This window comes from Charadrius vociferus, unplaced genomic scaffold, assembly GCF_000708025.1.
Source record: "Charadrius vociferus isolate BGI_N301 unplaced genomic scaffold, ASM70802v2 scaffold404, whole genome shotgun sequence".
NCBI lineage: Eukaryota > Metazoa > Chordata > Aves > Charadriiformes > Charadriidae > Charadrius > Charadrius vociferus.
The window spans coordinates 1,647,518-1,674,398 of NW_009648443.1; the positions used below are offsets into that span (position 1 = coordinate 1,647,518).

Genomic DNA, 26,881 nt, shown 5'->3' on the forward strand with positions numbered 1-26,881 from the left:
GAAATATCTGCTGTTTGTGTTATTTTACCTTCTGAGATTACACTGCTTTCTTGCAAAGACCTCTTGGATCTTTTATCTTTATCAGTGGCTACATTAGGTCCAGTTGATTTTTTTATAATATAGTTGGAGGGATGACAGATCAAGAAGGGCAGGACATCTGAGCAGCATACTCAAAATAGGCTGTTCAGCTCCATCTCCCATTACAAGTTGGTCATCTGTTTCCCAGGTACAACTTTAAAGTTGGATTTCAGAGCTTGGTTTCTTACCAAGCCTTGAGAGGCATCACATGCATCCCTTATTCCAGGAAACATGAGTTGTTTCCAGATTTTTCCATGAGGTTTTGATAGCTAAGTTTCATAACATGGCACAAGCTGATGAAATACGTTGCTTTGATGAGAAGAGTGCTTTTCACCCTGCTGTTTTCTTGCTCATTTCTCTGTTGTTGGATACCAGTGTGAGTAGTGCCAAAAGGATGGAGAAGCAAGAAGCATATTTTGCCAGGATAGTGTGTTGAAGTTGAAGTGAAGGACACAGCATGTGTCATGCTTGAGTAAGGTGTTCCTTTCCTTTGTGGCAACAGCAGGCTTTTAAATCAGTTCAGACTGCAATACAACTTTGTTTTGTTTTGTTTTTTTTTTTAAATTTGTTCCTCGGTGAAATCAGTGAAGTATTTTTGGCCTCACTAGCTTCAGTGTAAATTGAGGTGACTACTTCGCCATTATAGAACTCATTAAAGCATGTTAATTATCACTTGGGATTTGTTGAATTCCTATGTGGGTAAACAAAATGTTCGAGCTTTTAATTTGAGTGTCTTTGTGCTCATTCAAAAAAACCCTTAAGATGCTGGTACTGTAAAAGGGAACCATTGTCATCCTGAAATATCCTATAAAAACATGATATTCCCCTTGCAGACAGGTATTATTGTGGCTTTAATAATATGGTTTTTTTTATTGAGAGACCACTGTCTCGCTCTGTCCTGTGTTCTATGATAGCTTGCCATGTTCACCTTGACAACCTCATTATGTTACCATGAGCAGCATAAGCTTTATGTGTATTGTGTGTATTCAAGCCAACTATGAAGATGGTTGCTTGTCAAGCTTCCAAGGTAGAGTGCTTAAAACGGTTTTCAAAAAACTCTGGACCAAACAAAACCCCAACAAAACACAAAACCCACAAAAGAAACCAGAAGACTTCTTACTAGTGTTGCTTATCAAAGTTGACATAACTAGTATGCAGTTTTATCTATCTAATATATTCAAGTCATGGCTCTGACTACAGTTGCTGATGAGTGCTTTCATAGTTTCTTCTAGTTGGATTCCAAGTAAATTTTATGATGGATGCCCAGAAGTTGAAGAGCTCTTCTGTAGTGGTTTTTAAAAAGATACTAATCTGAATGACATGCTTCATGTCACTGAACCTTTGTTGAAAGGCAAAGATAAAATCCTGTTTCCTCAAGCAGAAGTTCTTTGCCTAGACCATAAAGCCTTTTTTTCCAGTACCTTTCCACCTCTGCATCAAACAAGGCAGGGCTTCTCTTGTCAAATGCATGTTCTTACACAACTCTGATGCATTTTTGTAGCAGATCCTGCTTGTTTGCTGGCTGGGGGCAGGACTGCAGAAAAAATGTACGGTAGTATTAAAGAAATTAATCATAATGGGGATGCATAAACTGTCATAGTAAATTTTGCATTTTCTAATGTGCTGCCTTTATCTTGTTTCAACACATTTTTTGGTATAGTTTCTGCAGGATCTCTTTCCTTAGAGAAAGAAAGTACTATATAGATCATATCACCCTGACACATTCAGGTTGAAATCACAACTTGTGCTATTTTACAAGATTAAACTGATTGATAACATTGTCCTCTTGGGGTTACTACTGGAGGAGAAAATTAGTCTTGTGCCTTTTTATGTATTTTTGTAGAAGCAATTTGCTAATTTTAGACACCATTTCAGCTCTTAGAGATAGTTGGGTCTGGAGTCCATAGTCTTCCACCATGTGCTTTTCTATCTGAATGTTATTATTTTGGCTGTTCTGTGGATGGTACATAAGCAATTTTATTAGTAGCAGATGATCTCTAATTTAGTCTTGAAGTTGTTATAACTTCTTATATTTATGTCATCTGGACGTTAATTTCTACTGGTAGGAGCTTCCATCCCTTCTTCTAGATTCTTTGTGTGTTCTACATATGTCTGTGTCTGACTTTTATCTATGTTATTTAATTCATCTGGTTCCACACCTATCTGAAGCAAAGGGATACAGAAACAAAACGATTGGTAACAAAAGCAATAACGCTGGTGCTCTTTGTCAAGTACTTAATAATACAGAATTGGCTCCCTTGTTCTGTGTGTCTGTCTGTATAGTTTGTATGAGGGTAAAATGTAGATAAACAGTGCTTTGGATGTCAGATCTCCTCAAGACCTACAGCTGTCCTGTCCAGCATGCACCCTACTTTATATTATTGTGACACTGATTTAGCTTCATAGTTTGCAACCTGAATAGTTGCTTTTTCACACTCAGTGCAGCTTCAGACAAGTACTAGACTTGCAGTGCATATTATGGCAGATTACTCTCAAGCTTAAATTAACCATCGTTACAGTGTCTTATTTAATGTTACAAATATGAAGAAATGATTGTTACCTTCTATTGCACAAATGATCCACTCGAAGTGATGTATCTTAGATTATTAGATTTGCCCTTAAACTTCCATGATTGGCAGTGTTCTTCTGTACTTTGGAACATTGCTTAGAGCATTCTTACCGATACAGCTGTATTTACAACTTTGACAATTGCATAGAATTGCTCAATATTTACTTAGAGCTTTCAATGTGATCTGCAAAATTTAACAAATTTGTGATTTCAGGTTCGTAATCCAAAGTTAGGCAGGTGAGAATTTTGGATTCCTGGATTGATCTTGTTTAACTGGTGATGTTCTGGCAAAAGCAAATGGGTTGATGATGTCTGAAGCATGGTCTAGAAGCTGGTGTGCTGCTCCATAATACAACCCAGTAGCTCTTTTGTACACAAATGTAAACAGTCACTTAAACTGTGTATGCTTTATGTTGTAATATTATTTTTTTTAATAGCCTAAACGCTTAATCTTGCAAGTAGGACTCTTTTTAAATGTTGTGACCTGTTGTAAAGCTATCACCAGAACAGTAGTTAAAAAAACATGCCATTAAGGAAATTAACCTCAGCTGTCCAACTGTTAGGCCAATGGAGTTCTGTACAAACTACCTTTTACCAGGTAGAATGTGTAATGCAGCATGACTTTCAGCTAAGATTAAAAGTCCTGAGTATGTGAACTCAACTTGAAACTGCAGCCAGACATGAGTTACGTCAGGCTTGATGCAGGAGCTTTTCACAAAGTGTTACTGATGAACATGGCTGATCTGGGTGAGGGGAAGTGCTGTACTGATTTTTTTTTTTTCTTTTTTTTTCTTGATGTAGCTTATTCTCATTCTCAGAAGGTTAGGCCAGAATGAAAAGTGCTTAAATAAAACGGATTGTGCCACTTCTGCAAATCGCCTTGTACCAACGGAGTTCTTGGCCATCTGTTTTAGAGTTTTTAGTTATGCTACTCTTCTCACACCACACCACTGAGGGTACTGCAGTTCTGTTAACTTTTTTATTTAAGAGCTACCTTTTGTGGTCTGATTCTGTCTGTACCATCCTGAGGAGGAAGAATCTGGGCATGTTAGTAAACCAGTTATCTATCTATCTGGAGTTTTTGAGCAACGATAAGTTAAGATATCCTTTCAAGGCACCAGCATTTCTTTTGAAATGCCTAGAAATACCAAAAGACCAAATAAGCACTCAGTGACACAAAAGTAAATTTATATATACCTTTGAGGCAGCATGGGCTCTTTTGTATACGTTACAGAATCCCAGGCTGGTGGGGGCTGGAAGGGCCCTCTGGCGCTCCCCCAGTGCCACCCCCAGTGCCAGAGCAGGGGCACCTCCAGCAGTGGCACAGGACGGCGTCCAGGCGGGTTTGGGATGGCTCCAGAGGGGGAGACTCCCCCACCTCCCTGGGCAGCCTGTGCCACTGCTCTGCCGCCCTCACAGCAGAGAAGGCCCTCCTCAGGTGGAGATGGAACTGCCAATGGTCACCTTTGTGCCCGTTCCCTCTTGTCCTGTCACTGGGCACCACTGGAAACAGACTGTTCCCATCCCCCTGGCACCTCCCTTGAAGGATTTATACACATTGATAGGATCCCCCCTCAGTCGTCTTTTCTCTAGACTAAAAAGACCCAAGTGCCTCAGCCTTTCCTCATAAGAAAGATGCCTCAGTCCTCTAATCATCTTTGTAGCCCTTAATTTTCATGGGAGTTGTCTTTGGAGAAGTTAGATATTTCTTTGAGGCAGGTAGACTGCAAATGTATTTTTTTCACAGGAGGATGAAGTTTCATAGTTTTGACCCCGAAGAATAAGTCTGAGTGTAGTTTCTGCAAGTGTTGAGATGCAGTTCATTAACAAAGTAGTAATATATGAATTTAGGAAATCTGAGGACTTTCGCTGACTCCTGGCTCATCTTGTGTTAGTACTAGTGCTGCTAGGGAGTCCCACTTGGAATATAACAGCAAGAATATATTGTAATATAATAATAATAATAGAAAAAGTAGCTGTGTTTCTTGTTCTCTAACATGGAATGGGAGGAGATGTAAAAAGGAGGTTACAAAAACTAGGGTAAGAACTTAGTTCCCCATCTTACTGATGCACAGTCAGACCAAAGCGCTGTGTAAATTTTGTATGTGTGAGTCATATTTATGATACACTCGGAATGACTTGTGCATGTTTTGCACGTAGATCCCTGCTTCTGAAAGAAAAAATAATCAGTGTGTCCTTATACAGGATACAAAGAATGGAGTCAAAACCCTCAAGAATTCCTCGAAGGATATCTGTTCAGGCCTCCAGCTCCTCACTGGGATCTAGAACATTGACTGGAAACAGTTTAGCTGGTGCATATAATGCGAGAGAATCTTCACGGAGATCTGAATCTGGATACCAGGTAATGTGTTTTGTCTCTTTCTGGAAAGTATAAATTAATTTAATGTCTGTTTTTCATCAAGAAAAACCCTAAAACCCAGACAAAAGGGAAATACAAGGAAAAGTCCCACCCAGGGCCCTCCATTTGTGAATAAAACCCAAGATTAATTCTAAAATGCAAGGATTTAATAACTAGGCCAATGACAACATTCCGCAGTATCAACTGGTAGTTCTAGGTTTGCCATCTTTACCTACTTTTGTTTCTAGCTGCACCTTTAAAAATCAGCTGTTCGACAAATGAAGGGCATCCTGATACTACGGGTCTGTTTTGGCACTAGTCACTGCAGTCTTAAATCCAGGTAAATGGGATTTTCTGTTGAGGGGAGGTCAGGATTTTGTTTGAATTTTGGTGTGTATAGAGGGTTACACTTCATGTGTGGATGATGCAGAAAGTACAGGAATATGTTGCAGTTCTAAGAGTTGCTCTGCTCTGCAGTGCCTACTTTCTTTGCATTTTGTGAAGGTAAGAAGAGGACCTTTAGGCTTATGTCATACCGTCATGTCGGTATGTTAATGCAGCTGGGCTTTGTGTGCAATGGACGTGACAGGGGTAAAGGCCTTTGCTGTTTCACATGCGACATGGTACACTAGCCAAATTGCTTTGTGGGGGAGGACGCCATGCTCAAGAATAAGAACTCACACTCTGCAGGTCCTTCCACTTTGAAAGAGTATTATGGGAAGTAGAGATTAAACTACTTCAGAAGTTATTTTGGGCACTTGGAAACAACAGGTGGCTGTTTGGCTCAACTCTCTTACTGTTTTGTTTCTGCTCCTGTTAGCAATGGTCACTTCAGTTTTGGGCCCAGAAATCGAAGCCCATCTTGGTCTTTGAAACTGCAGAAGCTTAACTCTGTGATTAAATATTCGTATTTTTTGATAAAATGGTTATGAGTTTGGTCCCTGCTGACAAGCTATCTGGGACATTGTGTTATATAATGCTTTTTCCAGAAACTGTTTTGAAAGTAATAGAACATTAATTATTTTTAGCACAATTACATGTATATGTGTTATATTTTGCCATATCTAGCATGCATGTGTTCATTAGTATATAGGCTATAGGGCGTGTCTAAGGGTAGTCTTCAGCCATTTTTGCTTTTTGGATTCCTGTACTGGATTTTTTACTGGCTGGCTGCTCAGCAAAACCAAATCAGATAGTCTTACTCTTTTGTAGGGATTTATGGACCTACACAGTCTACGTATCATCCTGAAAGCTGTTGATCAGAAGATGAGTCTTGAGCTGAGCTAGTGCTATGAACTTAGATGTGTTACTGCTGTTACAAATTTCTTGTGTTATAAGTTCATGTACTTCACATTATTTCATTTATTAAATGAACTGCAGTGTGTTCACTGCACTACATATTATCTTTTGACTATTTCCTGTTGAGCAAAGTGCTTCTAATCTGAGGAATGATCTTTATATCATTTCCCAGTTAAACAGAGGGGAAAATAACTGTATAGAAGATTATGTTGTATCTCTTCTTTCCATTCCAGTTCATAAAAGGTAGTCTGAGACCTTCTTATGCGAGACTAGTGCTTACTGATAAAATTATAGGAAAGTCCCCTCTCGTGACTAACCTTTGGTACTTACGGAGCTAGTAGGAGTAAATTTCATTTTTGCTTGCAGGTTAAGATTACAAGTGGCTGGGGCAAGAAGAAACAAGTAGTCTAAATAAGATTTAAGTCCAGTCAGATGGGAATGGAATGTGCAGGCCTTATCACTTTGTTAATCCATTCAGAAGCCTACCTTAAAATGTTAAGATCTGTTTGAGTTCCAAATCTTTTAAAAGATATGTCATTTAGAAGAAAAAATATATGACTATCAGTAGTGCTTTGGGCATATAGAGGAAAGGGAACTTGGAGACTTGCCTTTGTAATGTAAAGTTGTTTCTGCAGCTAGAGACCATACTTGATTATAGCTTAACTCAAAAACTTTTGGAGTCAGAGCAGTCAAACTTTGAGTATTTGGATTTGTCTAGGGCTAAAAAAAAAAGTAAGTTTCTGTCGGGTGGGTTTATTCTCCATCCCCTTCTCTTTTTCTCTTTTTTTTTTTTCCCCTCCATGTAGGTATGAATTCTTGTATGTCATACACTTTTGAGATCAGTCTGGGTAGTAGTATCTGCTCGTCTGAGGAGGCATAACAAGCAGAATAATTGTTAAGTAATCTGATGTATGTGACATAACATTGTTTCTGGGTGAATTGCAATACAGAAATCAAATTAATGTAGTGGTATGAGAAAAAAAAATCCTATGCTTTATGATACAACATTGTAACTGTTTCATGAGAAATGAAGTTTGGGTTGATTTTTTTTAATGGAGTGATAGGGTCAAGTGTAATGTATAAAATTGTTTTGAATGTCTTCCTGATCATGTTTCTCTCCTAATGAAGATGGATACCAAAAGCAGACTACCTTGTGTAATGCTGTAATTGTTAAATTCTGACAAAGGATGTGAAATAGTCTTAAGCTGAACTGAAGGAAGAAAGCAAACCAAGTGTGGGTCTTTTTGTTTGTTTGTTTCAGATAATAGCAATTAGGTTGAGCTTTCCTGACATCATGCCTGATCACCTAATTTCTCTTAAAGCCACTTTTTTGATACCTAGTATGTTGCTTTTTCTTCCTGTTATGGCCTTGGGACATCTTCCAAAGAAATGAGCACAGTGCAGAGATGCCACAGCTTCCAAAAGCTGTGTTGGCATTAGATCGGTAGATGGTGTAGTTCCATGAACTGGTTTTCACTGCTGTGCTAGTGTGGGTGTGGTGTTCTTGGATTAAGGTCTTTACTGTGCTGATCCAGACACTTAAACTAAGATGAAATTCTCAGATCTTCAGAATCTAACAGCTGGAGAAAAAGGAAAGGCAAGTATTTCAAGGTCAGTTAAGTTTGCAGGTATAGCTCATATTAAGAACATTTTAAGAGAGCTTTACTTTTATCTTAAAGTTGTGTAGTCTTGTGGCCGTGGGCAGATTATCCATATGTGAAATAACTTAGAAACCTGATGAATCCTACTGAGACTTTGAAATATGAGAAAACTGACTGGCTGATACTTTATTCTCAGTTTAATTTTGCTTGTGAGAATGACGAGCATGAATATTTCTTCAGCTTTTTAACCTAATACTACAACTTTTAAGAAATAGTGACAGAAACTACTGTAGTTGTAGTATTAATAGTTCATAGAAGGATGATGGACAAATAATCACTTACAAACTCTGCTTAGCTATAACAAAGTGGTTGAATTTCTGTTATTTGTATTAATTTTGCTAATTTTAATGATTATTCTGTGGAGCAAATAAAGTTGCAATGCCTTTCTGTAATTATCATCTATTCATTGAAATTCAGTGAAACCGGTAGTGTAGAATCTCATCTCTTCAATTCCCTTAAAGGTAGACAGATTTGTATGTTAAATGGTTCCCAGTTTCATTATTAGAAATGTACCTGTGTAGCCAAGGTAAAGATTAGAGCTCCTGAGTATCTTGGAAGAGAAAAACACAAAAAGAACAGTGACAGTCATTGCCCTGCAGACATCAGACTTCAAATAATTTGATTGCTTTGTTTGAGGTAGTGCAGCAAACAATGTTTATTTGCAAGACTGTTTTGCCAAACAGTCGTAGTTTGTTATGCATTTCAAACTGTGGATTCATTGTCTTGCACAGTGTCTGAAATCGGTTACCAGAACTATTTAGCTTATTTCTTAAGCTCAAAGTGGTTTTGTACCCAGTGCCGTTTCCTGTTTTGGGGTGGTCTTCAATGTTAGTGATTTATAAGAAACTTAGAGACACAAAAGTTTCCATTTTGTAGTGAAAAATGGAAAAGTATTTTTGCTACTTGCATGAAATGTAATTGGAATTAATAATGACTAATTTGCAATCCTTCCTTACCAATAGCACAATGGTGGATTATTGGAATAGACTGCAGAGAAATAAAAAACTTAAGCAGTGGTAAAAGGGAAGGGCTTAAGACTCGAAGAAGATACTGTGTAATTTGCCATAGCGTGGTTTTGGGTATGGTGGGGTTTTTTGGGGTGGTTTTCTTTTTTTTAAGGAATAATAACTTGATAACATAGTATATATTTGTTGTCCCATCTATTTCGCTAGGACAGATCATGCTCCTTCTGTAAAAATAATTATCTGTTACTAGGCCTAAGACATGATTTTTCTTCCTTTTCCCCCTCCTTGCACCCGCTCTTTCCTGTATTAACTGATGACCAGGACAAGACAGATGGCTTGCTGTAGTGGCCAAAGAGTCACTTTTGCTGTGGCACTTTTGCTGTCACGGAGACTGTTTTTCTACATGTGTGGGATTTTTACTTAACACTTGAAAGTGAGGTCCTTAATTCCACCCTGTTGCTGGAGTATCTAAGTTGGTGTAATGTCTCAAAAACCTTACACTTCAACTATTTATTGTCCACAGTCAAATGAGAGGACAGATAAAGGAGCTGATAATTGCTAGAAAGTAATTTTAAACCTTTCCTTTTGCCAGTGGTTCTCTCTTAAGCCTGTTTCATTTCCTCTCGATATCCCTTGAGATTTCTCTTGAAAGGTTTCCAGATTTGTTAGTACCTCCACTTCCCTGTATTTTCAATATTCAGATCAGATACCAAGTTCATTTTCAGTTACAAGGCGCACATGATAATATGTTGTTCTTCAGGAATCCAGTGTATTGAATAGCTCCAGTAGAGACTGGGCAATTGGAGAAAGAGACACCCATGAAACTCCTTGGAAGATTACAACGTCCTCTCCAACTCGCTACTCAGGGACACTTGATCATCCACATCCTGGAAGATTTTTGGGAAGCAGAAGCAGATTGGTGAGATTCGTTAATGTATATAATACTTTAAAAAAAATTAAAATAAAAAATCGGGCGTTTACCTGAGCCTTCCCAATCTGAAAACCTAGCAGGGTCTCACTGTAATGTTTCTAGATAAGTAGATCTTATTAAGTCAAGATGGAGGGGAAAGCAAGAACATAGCAATGGTAAGAAATCATTCAGAGGATGAAAATAATAATGTGTATTAGTTATACTAATAGTTAAGAAATAAAGTTGGAGTGACTCTGCAAGTATCCATTTTAAAAGAAAAAAGGAGGCAGTGATTAGAATCTCATACATATTGTAGTCTTACAGGTAGCAATGTTAATATTGTTTAAACTCAGCTTGTTCCATCTGGTTTTTATAGGGTGTGTGTTTTTTGGGTGGTTCCAGCTTTGTGAGTTAAGACAAAGTTTATGTTTTTGGAGACCTGCTTTAGAAAACTTAGTTGTGGAGGGGCAGTTCATAGCCTGTGCTTGCTTACGTGCTGCTTGCAGCATACTGTGAAAGGAGATGGAGGCTGAACGGTCACCTTACTGAGATCCAACCGGGCCTTAACAGCTTGTCTGAACTGGGCTCCGGAATGTGCCTTTATAACTCCAAAAAGAAAGTAGTTTGCTTCTTTGACATGCTTATGCACTGTAGACAATAAAACACTTCCAATTGCAGTAGAAATATTAAGATGGGAAAAGCACAGAACTGTGAAGATGCTTGGTGGGGAGGTAGTAAACAATTGAAAATTCTGCTCACTTTCAAACTGAAAGATGTCTGGGTACTTGAGAGTGCTCACACCTTAAACAGGTGTTTGTTTTCTTACTATGACTTAAAGGTGAAGACAGTGAGATAAGGGCAGGGAGAGTGGAGGGAGGAACTAGCGTGGAGATGCTGGCCTTCAGGGGATGTCATGGTAGGTGTTTCTACATATAGTTGAAATGCAAAGGGAGCCTGTGGTTGTAAGTGGCCTACATATCTAGTTAAATTGGTACAGTAGAGTTTTCAAAATAATATATTTTTTCCCCACAGAGGTTAATTTTTCTCTTAAATTGCAATGCAAGTGAACATTGCAGAAGACACCCTGAAACTTCCACTTATCACATAACAAATGATAAAAAGATAAGTTATATATTAAACACATGATTCATGAGGGAAGTTAACCTTGCTTTGTACTTGGTTTGTGATATTAGTTTCTGTGTCTCCCCATCTGTCTTCCATGATGGGATAACAGAAATACTTGGATACATCTTAATTTTAAAGAGTAAAAAAGTAGTGCTATAAGCTTAGTGAATTACATAACAAAATAAAACACAGCTATAACATCTACTCTAATTGGATTGACCCTTAAAGGATCTTGGTTGTAGATACTTTCTGGGAGGACTGACAGCTCAACTGAGCTTTTTGGTTGAGCTCAAGTTTTTTACATCAAAAAAAAAAAAAATTAAACGTTTCAAATAGAAAACGAATGCTTTGGCTGCAAGTAACCAGACTAACAGCTTTACAGACTTTCCCAATTTAAATTTCTTTTTTTTTAGTACTAGTTTCTGAAAACTTTTATTTCGATGCTGTTCACTGCAAGAATTGTTTTGTACTCATTCTTCACTCTAAACTGTTTCAGTTGCATTTGAGCTTAATGTAATCAAAATACGTCTGGTCTAAACAGCTTACTAGAAGCTAGAGTTGACTCCTTAGCCAAGTATATTTTAGGTTGGTAAAAGATGAGCTGAATTAGTTAAACTATTAAATAAAATAACGAAGCTGGTCAGTTTGGGCTGTTTCTGGATGGCAAAACTATTTTTCCTTGAAGAGTTGTAAAGCTATATTTGATCATGTTTGCAGCATCTTTACAAGTCAGGAACATCTCCCCTGTAAGCTACATCTATCTATAAAGGAAAAATAATGCCGATTGTAATAGAAATTGGCTTTTGTTTGTGGGACTGTCTTGAGTAAACCTGGGAATACTGATCAAGAGGACAAGCATAAATCCTACATGATTTTTAAATAAAAAGGCTTTGCTTCTTAAAGTTGTTCTTTACTATTTTTGTGAGAATTACATTATGTACACTTTTGTTCAGTGTAAGTACATCTGAAGTGCTGTCTGTAATTTTATTTTTTTTTAATATTATTGCAGTCTACATCCTCTTCCTCTCATTTCACATCTGGGTGTTACGGTGAGTCTGAGAGAACTCAGGGAGCATATTCAAGACTACATAGCCAGCAGCGAGACAGTGATTCAAAGAGACCTAAGCTATCTTGTGCATCTACCTCTTCTGTGAGAAGTAATGGCGTGACTGCCTTTTCAGGTGAGGTTGATTACTATAGCTGAGTTATGCGAAAATTGCCTGAATAGTAAGATCAGGTTTTATCAAGTTTTAAAAGACTTGCTGTGAAGTATTATGCTTTTATTATTCTCAAATACTTAAAAACCTATGCCTAACAGAAGAGAATGTTCACACTGATAGCAGTATCCAAAGTACTGAGAATGCTGTTAACATGGTCTTTTGAAAACCCAGTTGTACTGATGTCATTTAGAAATACCTGTAGCTATTCCATTTGCAGTAAAGCTGAACTTCATGGCTCAAATATGTCTTAATTGGTTAAGATTTCAAGGAAAGAATGAGTGCAGCTGCTGTCATTTCATGAGTCAAATTGCGTTGATAAACCTGCGTGTGCCAGGGACAGCAGAAGGGAAATCTTTAGCTTACTTAGCTCTGTGTTCCAAGAAGCACAGTGTCATGGCTGGTTAGAGCACTGTTGTTAGGGGTTAGGGAAGAAAGAGTTTTTAGCAGTGCCTAAACGGACTCTGTAGGCCAGGTAAAAGTAAAGATTCTACACTCCTTCAGTAAAAACTGAGATTTTCATTAAAGACATACATTTATCCAAGTATTACATACTTATTTAAGTTAAGCAATATGCTGAATGGAAGCCTAAAGGTCAGGAAATAATGGTCAAGACCTTATATTGAAAATATTTCTAGAACATTTTGAAATAGACTATTAGATCCATTCAAATTATCCGTGTGAGTACGGATCAATGTTATTTTTATATCCTCTTATCGAACCACACAGCCATCCAAATAAAAGTTAATAAATTCTTGCTCAAACCCCATTATTGTTGATGCTTTCTTGCTCTGTTAATGAAATGGCCACCATTAACATTTCTCGTTAGGGTGTAGGACTGTCTTTCCATTGCTAGATTGGTTGGTCATCACACTGCTGACCAATGAGTGCTTAAATTTGGATTTTATAAGTTAGCAGTAAAACAAAATCAAGGTGGACTTTCCAGAGCCATTGAAGAACACTTTTTGAACAAGAGTTTTGTTTGCAGCTGAAGTATGTACAGTTTCCTACTTAAGTTGTTGAAGCTGTTAGCAAAAAAACAAGACCCCTTTTTAAACTGAAGTGTTTTACTGTGCAGTATGAGCAAGAACAGTATTAGTCATTGTTCTTAAAGTTCTGTCTAAGCTGCATTTAAGCTTCAGCAGTCTTTCTGGAAAATGAATTTTAGGAGCATTTAAAAAGCATCATTAGTATGGCAGCATTTACTGAATCTCAAGCTGCTGTTTTGCCATATTGTGAACCCTACTTAATAACTAGCTACCATTCTAAAGCAAGATGCTATTTGTCTTCCTCCTGGCCTGTATGGGTGTTAATGGGTCTGACTCTTCACAAAAGTAGTGTTACTTTTTTCCCGTTTAGCTTTCAGAACTAACTCACTGCAAGATTAAATAAGTGCCAGCATCAGCAGAATGCTGCTTACTCTTGGCTTTATGCTAGCAGCTGGTCACTTGATCACCTTAGTGGTATTGCTAAATTCTCCTTTGATATGGTATAACCAGAATGCATGCATAAGTACCAGCTTTAATGGATTTTTAAATTATTACAAAACCAGGGGATTTATTCACTTGTTTCTAGATTCCTCTTGGAGGTACAGTAGGATTCCTAGATCTTCATCAGTGATGCTTGGCTCCCTTGGAACTGAGCTGGTGAGGGAGCGAAGAGAGTTAGAAAGAAGAACAGATCTGTCTGTTAATAACCTGGTGGATCACAGCTACAGAAACAGTGACTTTCCATCTTCAACATGTATGTATTGTACAACTGAAAGCTTGCACACCCATAGGTTGCGTGCCTGTTAATTTCTTCACATGTTCTTTTAATGTTTTCTTCAAAACACAAAGCCAAAATATCTATTTAATTTCAAGGTATCTTTTTAAATAAAGTTAGTTGGCCACTTTCCATGTGTTGGCTAAACCGTCAAAGGATGTCTGAATGGTCTAGCTTGTAGATACATTCAGTTCTAAGAAAGGGGTGTTGGTGTTTGCCACTGTAACTCTGCGAGTAGTCAGTAAGCCTCTTTTCTTCATTCATCTTAAGATCTCTCTGTATTTAGTTATGGGAAAAGAAATAAAGTTACTTTGAGTCAGGAAGGGGTTTTCATGAAGGCGCCCGTATCGTATTATCTCTTTCCATTTGGGTTCCTAAGTGGTTATTAGGTGAAACTGCTAGACCACTGAAAATAAAAATGAATAGACACATACTTTACATGAGGTGAGATGTTTGTTCCATGGTAGCTGCAGGGACTGGTATGGATTTCTGCACTGTCATTTTCACTTTCTATTCAGAATGTTGTGGCCTTTTAGAGATGTCTTGGGGGAAGCTCGCCATCAGTCTTGGTGTGCCACTTTTTGCAGATGCATTAGGGCTATTTTGTAATGCAGAAGTTCAAAAAACCCCCAACAACCTACCATTTTTACAAGTGTAGAAGAAAAGCAGAAAAGATAAAAACTAGTTCCAGATTTCATCATGCAGTCTAGCCTTAGCAGAAGAGTATATTTTAATGTTGTCAGACTCTACATTTCTTTAATAAGTGGACAGTTGAAGTTTACCTGGCAGAGCCTAATGGGAGAAATGGATGGGTGGACAGCCTTGCTTTGTAGTGTCCGTGCTGCATTTCTACTAGTAGTGCCACTGTTAAGTGTTACAAAAATAACTCCCAACTGTGTTCCCCGCTATGTAATCAAAACCATATGGCAGATGCTTGGCATCTGTGCAGATGTTTCTTTAGTTAGTCTGCCAGCTGCATAAACCTCAGCTTCAACAGTAAATGATGATCGCAATACAGAACCCGTTAAAAAAACCCAAAACAACACCAAAACTAAAAACTTGAAAGGTTTCAATAGAGAAAGCTTCTGCTTCCTGCCTTAGTCTACCTATGCTTGTTAAGTAGTTAAAATATTGAAGAAGTTTCCCTTCTTGTGAATTTAGAGGGCTTCAGCTACTTCCTCCTTCCACCTCTTCCCCCCTTCCCAAATCTAGCTATTTGAAGGAGGAGACTAGCTGATGTTAGCCTCCTTGGCTGCTCTCTGTAATGTTAACAGCTACAGTAGAATTCTCAGTGTGTTGAGGTACTTGCACAGTATTTACAGAAAACATGCCTATAAGAATCACAGAATGGGTTGGAAGGGGCCTTTAGAGGTCATCTAGTCCAACACCCCTGCAGTGAGCAGGGACATCTTGAACTACATTATGTTGCTCAGAGCCCTGTCCAACCTCACCTTGCATGTTTCCAGGAATGGTGGATCTACCACCGCTCTGGGCAACGTGTTCCAGTGTTTCACCCCCCTCATCATTAAAAAAAAAAAAAAAAGTCTTCCTTTTATTTAGCCTGCATCTACCCTCTTTTAGTTTAAAACTAAAAGAAATAAAGTTACTTTGAGTCAGGAAGGGGTTTTCATGAAGGCGCCTCTTGTCCTATCAGTACAGGCCCTGTTAAAATGTATGTCCCCATCTTTCTTATATGCCCCCTTATACGTGTCAGATTTGAAACAGTTTTGAGTAAGGATCACAAAATCCTGAACTTCTGTAATTACACTTTAGAGTTATCCACGTGGATTGTAACAATTAGAGCACACCTTGTCACAGTATTTTCCTCTGCTTTTCTGCAACAGATCTTGAAGACAGGCCTGCCTCTTCGTATGCAGAAGGAGCAAGACCAAAAGACAACTCGTTGAGCACTTTGAGGCTGAATGCATCCATGAACCGCCAGTTGCCTTCTGATCATCAGCCATCTTTTTTCAACAGAGACTCTAACATGAGCTCTTCAAGATCTAACTATTCTTCAAGACAAAGGAGAAATGAATTGGAATCTCCCCAGAGGAGCATGCAGCCAGCATTTTCTCTTACTGCCATTAGAGATGAAACTCCTTCCTCAAGTAGTTCTGAAAGAGTTTTATCGTCTCAGAGGTCATTGAACGAGCCTGCAGCTGACAGCGAAGGGAGGCGCACAACCAGACAGCTGCTGTCTCGTTTAGCATCTAGTATGTCATCTACATTTTTCTCTCGAAGGTCTAGCCAAGACTCACTGCATACAAGATCATTAGGCTCTGAAGAGTCAACAGTGGTCCCAAGAGTTCAAGCTTCTACTCTGTCAAGCAGTAATGGAGCTGCAACTTCGGAAGTTCCAGGACTTCAGGCATCTGAAGCTTCTCAGGGATTTAGTTTTCTTAGACGAAGATGGGGTTTATCAGGAGTTTCGCAAAATCATAACTCTGATTCAGATGGGGAAAGCTACAGACCAGACTCGGAAAGTAGGAGCACGGGATCCTGGTTATCATCATCTTTGAGGAACAGATGTACACCTCTCTTTTCCAGAAGAAGAAGAGAAGGAAGAGATGAATCCGCGAGGATCTCTACCTCTGATACAACTGCTAGATCACAACATGTCTTCAGAAGAAGAGAGTCAGGTGAGGACACCTCTCTTGAAGCATCAGATAGCCCTCCTCGGGCTTCTGTTAGCAGACCACCAACACCTGCAGTATCTGGTATTCCTACAGCTACTGCCTCCCCATCAGATTCAGCCCACAGTAGAAGAAGTTCTGGAATTCTGCCTGGTTCTCTCTTTCGCTTTGCAGTGCCTCCAACATTAGGAAGCAGTCTGTCTGACAATCTTATGATAACTGTAGATATTATTCCCTCTGGCTGGAATCAGTCTGATGGACAAGAAAGTGGCAAGTCTAAAATACCACCTTCAAGAGACCCAGAAAGACTCCAGAAAATTAAAGAGAGGTAAATTAGTATGTTCTTTTGAGATAATAAAATGTACCTGACTTAACATGAGAGAGTTTTCTGTAACCATGATGTTAAAAGGAAACTTTCCTTCAGAGAAGATGGCAACTCCGTCCTCTGTCACCTGTGTTCTCACTTTTGTCTTTAGAGAAACTTTGTTTAATCCTTGTAGGTTTGAGAACAGTTTGATGAATGCAATTGTCCTTATATGCAATGTGTCACAGCGTTTGTCAATATTCCTTCCTATTCAGCCTGCTTTTAGAAGATTCTGAAGATGAAGAAGGTGACTTGTGCAGAATCTGTCAGATGTCCTCTGCAAGTTCTGACAACCTTTTAATAGAGCCATGCAAATGCACTGGAAGTCTGCGGTATGTTCACCAGGAGTGCATGAAAAAATGGCTGCAGTCCAAGATTAATTCAGGTAAAGCAGACTCTAGACCAAGGTAGACCTCCAGTTACATTAGGAGGCTTGTCGGGAGTATCTCTTAGTAATATTAAGGTATTTATTTGAGAAACGAGCATCTGAGGACAAACAGCGGTGTGGCACTTCCAGGTGTATTTTTTGTCTGCCGCTTCTCATGTGAGTGGTTCCAAGAACTGTATTTGTCATTCAGAGAATTAGATTTTTGGGATCATCAGCCAAGATACTAGACAAACTGTATCATTGCAGAAGTGCAGTTTTAGAGCTGCTCTAGCAGTTCAGGTGAGTTTGTTCCCCATCATTCCTTGTGTGTGTGGTTCTAGTTTTTAAGGCTTGTATAGCCATGCTGACTGTAGCAGAGTGATAGGAATTTGAAAATCCAAACACATTTTTCTGTTGTAACTATACTTAAATACTTATTTTTTCTTTAAGATACTAACTCCTGTTCAAGGCAGTTAAAACTGCCAGTTCAAAAAATTACTTCAAAGTGCATATAGATTTTTTTTAATAAATACTTTAGAAAGTGCACACTGTACAAATGTTTTTGTAATAAATTGATTGACCAGTTTATAACTAAGTTATCTGTAGTATTTTTAAGACTCAAAAATAGGTGGCTTGGTAGAAGACATGAAGATCATGGAATACTTTTTACCAAAGGAAGGTGTTAGCATCTCTTTACTTTTTTACTCGGTGTCAGAGGACCCACATCAGAGTAGGGATGTATTGGAAGCCTCAGCTTGTAGGAGAAATTAATTTGAAAAGACATAAATCCACCATAAACTTGCTTTGTTCATCTTGTTGCTTATGGAGCAGCTTGTTTTAAACCTGGTACTTTAAGACAAAAGTAACTTTAAGACTGGCAGTAACTTTAGGCTATTCCAGTATACTTATTATTGTTCTTGTGTGCATATTTGGATTACAATGTAGAATTCAAACAGCCCAAGCAGCGATTTTATGCCAGATTTTCAGTAACAGGCATATGGTGTCCAGAACGAACATGGGGCAAAATATGTGGAGGTGGATGTAGAGCATAAACATTTTAAACATTTAAATTTTGACATTAGCAGATAGTCAGTACATTTCTATTAGAGGCTTTCTTTTCTTCTAACCTTGCTCTGCAAAATAAAGCCAAGGATTAGTTGCAGTTTGTAATGCTTGTATAATTGTGTCCTGTGTTATAAACTTGACACTGACTTTCCCCTGCCCCTCCCCACCAGGTTCTTCACTGGAAGCAGTAACAACTTGTGAACTGTGCAAGGAGAAGTTGCATCTGAACCTGGAAGACTTTGACATTCATGAACTCTATAGGGCACATGCAAATGAACAAGTTAGTATATTTTGCCTAATTTGGTAAGTGTTGGTTTAGTGCTGGGAGGGCGCTGTCCTTTAGAGAAGGAAGATACGTCTTCTTTTCAGAAGGACTGTTACACACAAAGTAATGTCAATATGGAACAGATTTTTCTCCTCAATATGGGGACAAATTTTGTCTTCCTGCTGTGTTTCCTATAGCTGAGGTTTCAGTAAGTGTAGTATATCCCTTATCCTTTTCTTACTTGCTGATCTGTCATCTAGCGTTGCAGTCCAGTGTCTGTCACATAGGTGCAGTACTAGTATGATTAGATTGAATTTCACATTAAGTCATGAATTGTATTTGATTTTTGCTGTTTTTTAACACACTTAAGCAGTTGTTTTAAACATACCATTAAAAACGTCTTTTGTTTCATTGGAGTGGTAGAAACTAACCTCTCGTCTAACAGCTTCCTGCTGCTCCTTCAAGTCCTTTCCTAAATTAAAAATAATTAAAGGCCCATTAGAATCATAGAATCATCTAGGTTGGAAGGGACCTTTAAGATCATCAAGTCCAACCATCAACCTGACACTGCCAAACCCACCACTAAACCATGTCCCTCAGCACTGTGTCTACCCGTCTGTTAAATACCTTTTAAGTGGTGATTCAACCACTTCCCTGGGCGGCCTGTTCCAGTGTTTGAATTAGCATTACTCTTGTTATATGAAATACATTATCTTAGCACTACTGTATCGTGTAGTATTTAAAAACAAATAATTAACAAAAAGCTGGAGTTAACTTCAATGAACTTCACTCGGAGGGTTTTCCTTATTCTCTGGCTTGTATCCTGTGAAAGAAAGACTAACGAAATTTGCCTGCCTCAGAAGTTGAAGGAAAATACGAAGTGACACCAGTTTTGGGGTCAAACATCAAACTCTAATTTTCTTATTATTTAGAGTAAGCTCTTACTCCAGTTCTTGTCACTTGGGCCAGACTCTGAAAAGACTTTCTCTAGAGTGCCATCATTACATTTTAGTGCTACTGATTGTTGGTTACTGTACTTTGATTGAAATAAGAGCTTTGAAACTTTTTCCTAAAGAGTTGACTCTAAATGATCAGTGCAGCACTAGCGTTTTGAAAGTTTTTCTTTATCTTAGCAGGGAAAATAATTTCCCAAAATATTTATAACATGATAAAGTTCTTATATTTCCCTTTTTTTGGGGCTTTCTTTAAAGCATTGGGACCACTGAAAAGAAACCAGCAAAGTTTGTTGGTTTTATTTTCCCCAGTGGTTTGTTGGTTTCTTCTGGTGAACTAATCATGCTGACGGAGATTTTAAGTGTAGAACTCTTTATCTTCAAGGATAACTTGTTAGATCTGGGGTGAATGGGAAGAACCAGAAGTATTAATAGCTTTTCAGTACTTGAAATTTTTTAGTATTGCATTTCCGTAATTCTCTTGGAAGAACTAGAGATCAAATATATAGTGTTTCCAGTAAAATTTAATTCTTGTTCTAGTTGTTGAATTGTATATGCAGATATATCACTGACATTGCAAATGTTTCTTTTGTTCTCCTTCAAGGCAGACTATGAATTTATCAGCTCTGGTCTTTACCTTGTAGTGTTGTTACACTTATGTGAGCAGCGCTTTTCTGACATGCTAGGAACCGCGAGTGAGGCCAGCACACGTGTCAGAGTAAGTATGCAGTGATTTTATGGCAGGAATTGCGTGTACAGAGAACCTGGAACTAGATTGTTACCTTGAGCGACTTGGGAGCTAGACACCCAAGAAGTGTGGTTATTTAACAAATTTCGGTCTAAAATGGTCTAGGTTTGTTAATGCAGTAACACCATGTTTGGTTTTTAAACTGAAGGTTCTACTTTATTGCAGTTACTGCATTGCAAAATAATTTTTGTCAAGGTTGTTGGTAATTCACTGCTTTGCATGTCTGTTGTCATGATTATTGTGAATTTATGCAAAACTGGAAGGTTGACCTCCCTCTGTACAAAACACGCATTTGAGGATGGTTGGACTACCTTGATTTTTCTCATTATGCCAGTCTACATTGCAGAGGTCTAGACCTTGCAATGCTTGTCTGCTGGATTGCGCCTAAATACGTGCTTGAATATTACATTCCGAAACTGACTAGCTATAGTATGATTTTCTGGCATTAGTTAAAACTCGTATTAGTTGTATTTGACTGGATTCTTCTCACTTAAATGGCTTGGCATAGGAATGAAGTAAGTACATGTTTTACCAGTAAGAGATCATCGTACAAAGTTATTTCTGCATAATGACTCATTTAGAAATCCTGTATTCTACACGCTTATTTGATACTAGGTAATGAATCAGTGCTCTTTGTCAACTGAGCTCCTGAAAAGCTGGTTTGTGCTTTGGTTTTTGTTTTTTTTCAATGACATACAAAGAACTGACAATATTAAGTTTGTCAAACGCTTATTGGAATGGTTGGTAGCAGGTACTAGGCCTCTGGGGTAGAGGCAGGACTGTACTCTAATCTCTTACTTTATTAGAACAGTGATCCTCTTCTGTACACATCTAATGTAGAGCTTGTATTCCCTGATCCACAAATGAATTGTCCCGTTGTCTCTTCTGCCAGTGTAGAGACATAAAAGACATAATCTAATAGTAGCCAGCATCCAGTACAGGTTATTAGCTTGAGTGTATTGTGGAAATAAGATGGTTTTTACTGTTTTTTCATCAAAAGTGACGCTACACAGTTGTGTGATGCTGCATTTTAAACCAGTGAGAGCACCAGTGTGCGTTTGATACCGAGCATACAACTGAGCTGTGGAAACTAGCGTTATATCTTGTTTCATTTTACATCTGGACTGTCTTAAACAGTGATGCAGATAGTCACTGACAAAAAAAATCACTTGGCTGAGACTTTCAAAGTTGCCCAAGGAACTTGTATTCCTAGGGATTTTGGCTTTGGGTTTTGATATCATGTACTTCTAACATTAAACTGCCACCATTGCCTAATAGTAATCCTGCTCTTAAACGTTTTATGTACAGTTAAAATCTTCAGTGCATTTTTCATTAACCTTATTCAGTCAGAGGGCTCTGTTTTGCCGTATCAACAATGATGTAAATTAAATGGATCCAACTAATGCAGTCCTTGCAGATTATGTTTCTCTGCATTACAATTTCTAGGAACGGTTTCCATAAAATGGGCACTTGTTTATGTGTGCTACTTTCAAAATTGATGTGTTTTACAGACTGTAGAACGTGAAGATGATGCCACTAACTGCTACCAGGAACATTTGACATAGAGTGGAAGCTGAAATAGCTGTGCAATAGCGATTTGAAGTCTAATGTGGGGGGATTTATATTAAATTTTGTGTTGATTTTTGTAAGTTGGGCAAATGTGTTAGGATAACCGACATCTGGGATGAAGCTTTGGGATGTAAAAAGTGAAGAAAAAGTGAAGAAAACTTTGCTAACTTGTTGCAAATTTCTGCAGATAACTTTGCAACTTTTAAACTACTTTCTTTCTGCCTTGTTTCTAGTTTATTAACCTTGCAAGAACTCTTCAGGCACATATGGAAGATATTGAAAGTAGGTGCTTCCCCTCTTCCCCTCCCCTCCCATTAGATCAACTCAAAGTTAAACGGGTACAATCCTCCTTGCCAAGATTCATAATACTGGACTTAATTACTGAAAATTTGACTCTACCCAGCAGTGCTTTTTCCATTATCAGTAGAATTATTCCGAGGGGGAACTGGTTTTAATTCTCCATGATTAATTTCCCAACAGCATAGAGTTGTTTAGACCACAGAAGTGTTTTTCTGCAAGTGATAACAAGATTCCTTAGTAATTACAGTTGGGTTATTGTAATTCTAGTAGTACCTAGTTATGGAATTGGTGGTGACCTTCAGGTTGTAGGCTTTTACATGAGTCCTAGTAGAAAAGAAACATTTAAAGTTGAATTTCACTGCGCTTAAATTACTATACTTCTCTTGCCATTTCTTTTTCTCCCCTTTTTTTGCCCTCTTTTTTTTTTTTTTCCTTTTTTCTATCCACACACGCTTTTTCATTGTGTGTGTTCCTTGATCAGACCTATCCACTTCAGGAATGCAATTTAACAGTTGCCAAATTTGGCAAAGGACTAGCCTACTGTTCACTTTACGGCTTCTTCAGTGTGCTTAAATTCAAAGCTATATGCTGACTTCTGGTAGATGTATTCAGAATCTAGGTATTGTTTGTGGAGTAGGCAGTAGAAGGGAGTTGGTCTACTTTCCCCCCCCCCTCCCCCCCCCTCCAGTGTGCATGTGAATGTCTATCAGCATTCAAAGCTTGTATATGAATTTTCCGTGCATAGGACCTATTTGGAGTACAGTAAGATAAGGAATATTGTGTGTTTGGAAGTTTTAGTTCAAGAAGCAGATGATTATTTCTGCATTCAGAGCAGACAAAAGTGGACTTGAGTTCAGAATTTATTCGTAAGTTATGTGCGTTCTTATTAGAGTAAAAATTAATGAGAGCAATTTTACACAGTAATTTAATCTATATTTGATTCAGGCTTTATTTAAGTTGCAGGTGAGGAATTCTGAGTTTTAGATTTATCGTTGATGCTACTTTAGTTACATTTCTCTTCCAAGAAGTGGAGAAGTGAAGAGGCGGACCTTGCTTCTTTCTGTGTTCAGAGATGGAGTGTAAATACTTCTTTGACTGCAGAGTTTGCTTAAGAAGACAGATTAAATTCCTGTTACAGACAAGCTAACACTTTACAAACCTACTGTAGATGTGTGTACTGACTCTTTTTATCATAGTTGACAAGTGTGTATTTGTCTTTGAATTCACCTTGCAACAACAAAATGCTATGCATATGTGGGCTTTATGTTCGTTTTACATATGCTGAAAAAATGGGGGTGGAGAGAGGAGCTGCTGCCAAGCAGGCCTGACTCAGTTGCATTAAGCAACATACATAGAAAACGCATTATTTTAAGAGTCTTTCTCTTTGTTCAGAATGCTGAACCCTTCTAGATATTTTTAGTACCCAAATTGTGAACTCTGCGAGTCATTTCTTTCCCTTGTGTTGGGTGCTGCTGTCATGGATAGAATATATTCTCCTCTGACTACTGTTGGAATTAGCCGCTGTAAACACTGCATGAAAGTTGAATCTCTGGCGTAATTAAGTTTTCTTCCTTTTATTTTGAGGAAGAACAGTGGGAGGACACTGCATTTTGTAATGTCGAGTTTTGATTTGAAAATGCTGCATTTTTCAGAAACAAGATGCATTTAAAAATTAAGCCATGTAATTGTACAAGGTTTGGGCGGCTATTACAATCTGCTGTTCAATATTATAAAAATACCTTTATTTCCACTATGTATCTCAAAGTGCTCTAATTTGACCAACCTCTGTCAAGGCTTCTGATTATACTGTGTTGTTCCAACAGCTTCTGAGGATGATTCTGAAGACTGATGCTGGTAGAACTTTCATATTGCAAGAGAAACGGAATTGCTGCAGAAATGCTGAACTGGCAAGAACAACATCAACATGCATTTGTTTTTTTCCTCTCCTTATTAAAAAGCGCATTGAATATTAATGTAGTTTTTGAAGCGTTGTTGAATTCAAAATCAACTGCTGCACAGTGGAACTCGGTGGACTTGAGAACTACTCAGCATGTGCGAGGATTAGATACATATAAAGCAACTTCCCTTTTTAAATAATGAGGATGATGTGCTTTGTTTTGGAAGACATCAGATTTTGAATATTTAAGGAAGCTATATCTCCCTTTGTTTTCTTCTTACTGTAGTCAGATTTCTGGTTTTGTCTATCAAGTTTTGCTCCTCTACTGGCACTAAGTGGTTATAGTGGATTTCAGGGTGAGGGTGGGTAGGGAGGGTGGGGATGTCCATGTACTTAAAAATAGGGGGGTTTTGGGGTTGTTTTTCTTTTTTTTTTTTTTTTTTTTAAATGCCTCTGTTGCCATATCATATAATAACTGATTGCTTCCAGTGTTAATGAATGAACAGGAGGATGAGCAAGATACTGTAGAGATTGTTTGGGTTTCGGTTTATTTGAAGATTATTATTTAACTCAAAAAGCAATAAGAACTTGCAGTGATCTTCTGATACTTAGTGTTAGTGATGATGGCTTTTTTTATGATTTGGAAATTGGAGATTATATTTGATATTGTGTGGCTGTTCCATTATGGAATATTGAAGGTTTAAACTCTTGCATTTCAGCATTCCTGGCAGTTATGCAACTTGATAAAGACCTAAAGTTGTTTAGTTTAATCCAACTTTTCTAGATCCCACCTTCACTGTTCAAAGCACTGGTTATCAATGTGTTTTCTAGTGTTGTCACTTCTTTATAAATAAAGACAATAGAGGTATGCATCTCTACTGGTATTGTCCATTTTATTTAAACATGGATATCTACCAGAACTTACACTTGAAAACTTAGAAAGCTATAGTCTGTGGTATATCTTTACTAATGTTTGTAAATTCTTATGAAGATATTTAAGATTGTTTCTGACCATTTTGGATTGAAATGCTTTATATGGATGGTGGTACAATAAATTGACATACATGTATTGGAATTGTATTTGCTATAAATATTTATGTTGGGTTTTTTTAATTACTACAGTAACAGTGTATCTGCAAAGAGTGCAGTACGTTGAAATACTTTAGTTTATTGTTACAGTATGTAAAACTAACTTGCGTGGAAGAAAGGATGTGCCTTAACAGCTGAAATGAACTCACATGATTTTAAGAGTTAACTTTGCTAGCATTACGTGAGATGGCCCCTCATCCCCAAGACTTGAAAGAAAATGGGAACGCTAAGAAAATTGCACGTTTCTATGCTGATTCCAGTAACCTTAGGCATTGCGTATTCAGTGCCAACACTCAGAAGTATCATTCCAGCGATTAGTTATACAGCTCTCTTTCAGACATTTATTTTTTTCCTGTCCTTGTAACAAATAGCATTCTGTAGAGGTGAGTAATCTAAGTAGGTGCAGTTTCATGTACAAATCTGGTTGAAGTCAATTGTCATTTTGTTGTCCTGCAGCCTTGTTGAGCTCTAGTGCAAATAAAAGGAGTGACAAAGGAATATTGGGGTGGAACGGGCAAAGAGCAGAGGGTCTGAGTGCAGCAGCTGGGAAGACTGCTGTGGAGTAGAGCTCTGCCTCTCAACCCAGAGGCCCCCCAGCTGTAGAAGGGTAGAGGCTGGGAGCAGCCGGGATTTGTTGTTTTCCATGTACCTGTGCTGGCAAATCTCTGCCCATGGCAGCGTCTGTCCATGCAAGCCCTTGTGGGTCCATGCAAGCGTATTTGTGCCGACACTAAGCATATACGTGTTCATGCAAGTATCTGTGCAAGCATGCATTTGTCTTGTCTGCTGATGCTGTTTCATGCCTACACCATGTTCTCTTGCTGGGTTTGGAGACATGAGGAATGGCCACAGCTTGTTGCTGGTTCTAGCTGTTCCTAGGTGTACCTGATCCTCAGTGATGTGCCCAGATCTCCCCGATGAGGCCAGTGATAACAGCTCCCGGTGTGGATGGCATCATGCCATGGATGGTAATTAACAGCAGAGTTGAGTGCCTCATCTCATCCTGGGGCCAGTTAAGAGCTATGGGGTTGATACGGCCCCAAGGTGTTGCTTAGTGCCGCTATGAGTCCTTTGGGGCTGTGGCTCCCTCAGATGTCCTTGGCTGCTTGCAAGCATCCATCCTGGGGTTCTGTAGCTGCTTCTGTGTTGGAGGTGAGGGAAAGTCTAAATCCCAAGATAATAAACTACATGCTGAACTCTAAACGCTAGGATGTGAACCCTTCTGTGGGATTTGTAACCTTCTCCTGTGCCAACCAGGGTTCAGCTCTGTGCTCTCGTCTGTGGTCTGGGTTTGATATGGTACAGCCGCTTCACACGCAGTCAGGCTGCTAAGGTGTGATGAGTGAGCCGAGAGCTATGAAGATTTCTTGTGGGCAGAAGTACAGACAGATGAAAACAGGCTTTTCCTCTCAAATACCACAGCTGAATCCTATCCCTGGAGGAAGAAGGGTGTGGGTTTGACAGCTGTTTAAGTTTCTTGCATCATCAAGGGCAGGAGCAGGAGGTGATCCTTCTCTACTGGGCTGACAGTGGGAATGGCTCCTCGGGTGTCACGGGGGGGAAAGGGGAGTGTGCTGGCACCGAGCTGTGTGATACGCTCAATCCTGGGTGTAATTTATGTGCAGTAATTAGTAAACAATTGCTTTATTCTTTCAAGTCATGTCTGTAAGATGGAGCTGGCACA

The 26,881-nt window shown here is 38.6% G+C and overlaps 1 protein-coding gene across 2 annotated transcripts; it reads left to right on the forward strand.

Moving 5' to 3' along the window:
• The first annotated feature begins 4,781 nt into the window (after positions 1-4,781).
• Positions 4,782-24,274, forward strand: MARCH7 (membrane-associated ring finger (C3HC4) 7, E3 ubiquitin protein ligase). 2 transcript variants are annotated; one of them, XM_009885468.1, is made up of 10 exons: positions 4,782-5,009; positions 9,692-9,850; positions 11,976-12,147; positions 13,759-13,926; positions 15,792-16,908; positions 17,160-17,329; positions 18,547-18,656; positions 20,199-20,312; positions 22,145-22,193; positions 24,035-24,274. In XM_009885468.1, exons 1-10 carry the CDS (start codon positions 4,782-4,784, stop codon positions 24,058-24,060), a joined length of 2,313 nt encoding a protein of 770 aa, XP_009883770.1. In that variant the 3' UTR covers positions 24,061-24,274. The 2 variants fall into 2 exon arrangements, with proteins under 2 accessions (XP_009883770.1, XP_009883771.1); XM_009885469.1 differs by lacking the exon at positions 9,692-9,850 and having other exon boundaries at positions 4,863-5,009.
• Positions 24,275-26,881: the final 2,607 nt, after the last annotated feature.

Excerpts from the sequence above, each read along its gene's own strand:
- MARCH7 (XM_009885468.1), top strand. The coding sequence starts at position 4,782 with ATGACTTGTGCATGTTTTGCACGTAGATCCCTGCTTCTGAAAGAAAAA. Across the intron at positions 9,851-11,975 it reads TGGGAAGCAGAAGCAGATTG|TCTACATCCTCTTCCTCTCA; the intron begins GTGAGATTCGTT and ends ATATTATTGCAG. Across the intron at positions 16,909-17,159 it reads CTCCAGAAAATTAAAGAGAG|CCTGCTTTTAGAAGATTCTG; the intron begins GTAAATTAGTAT and ends CTTCCTATTCAG.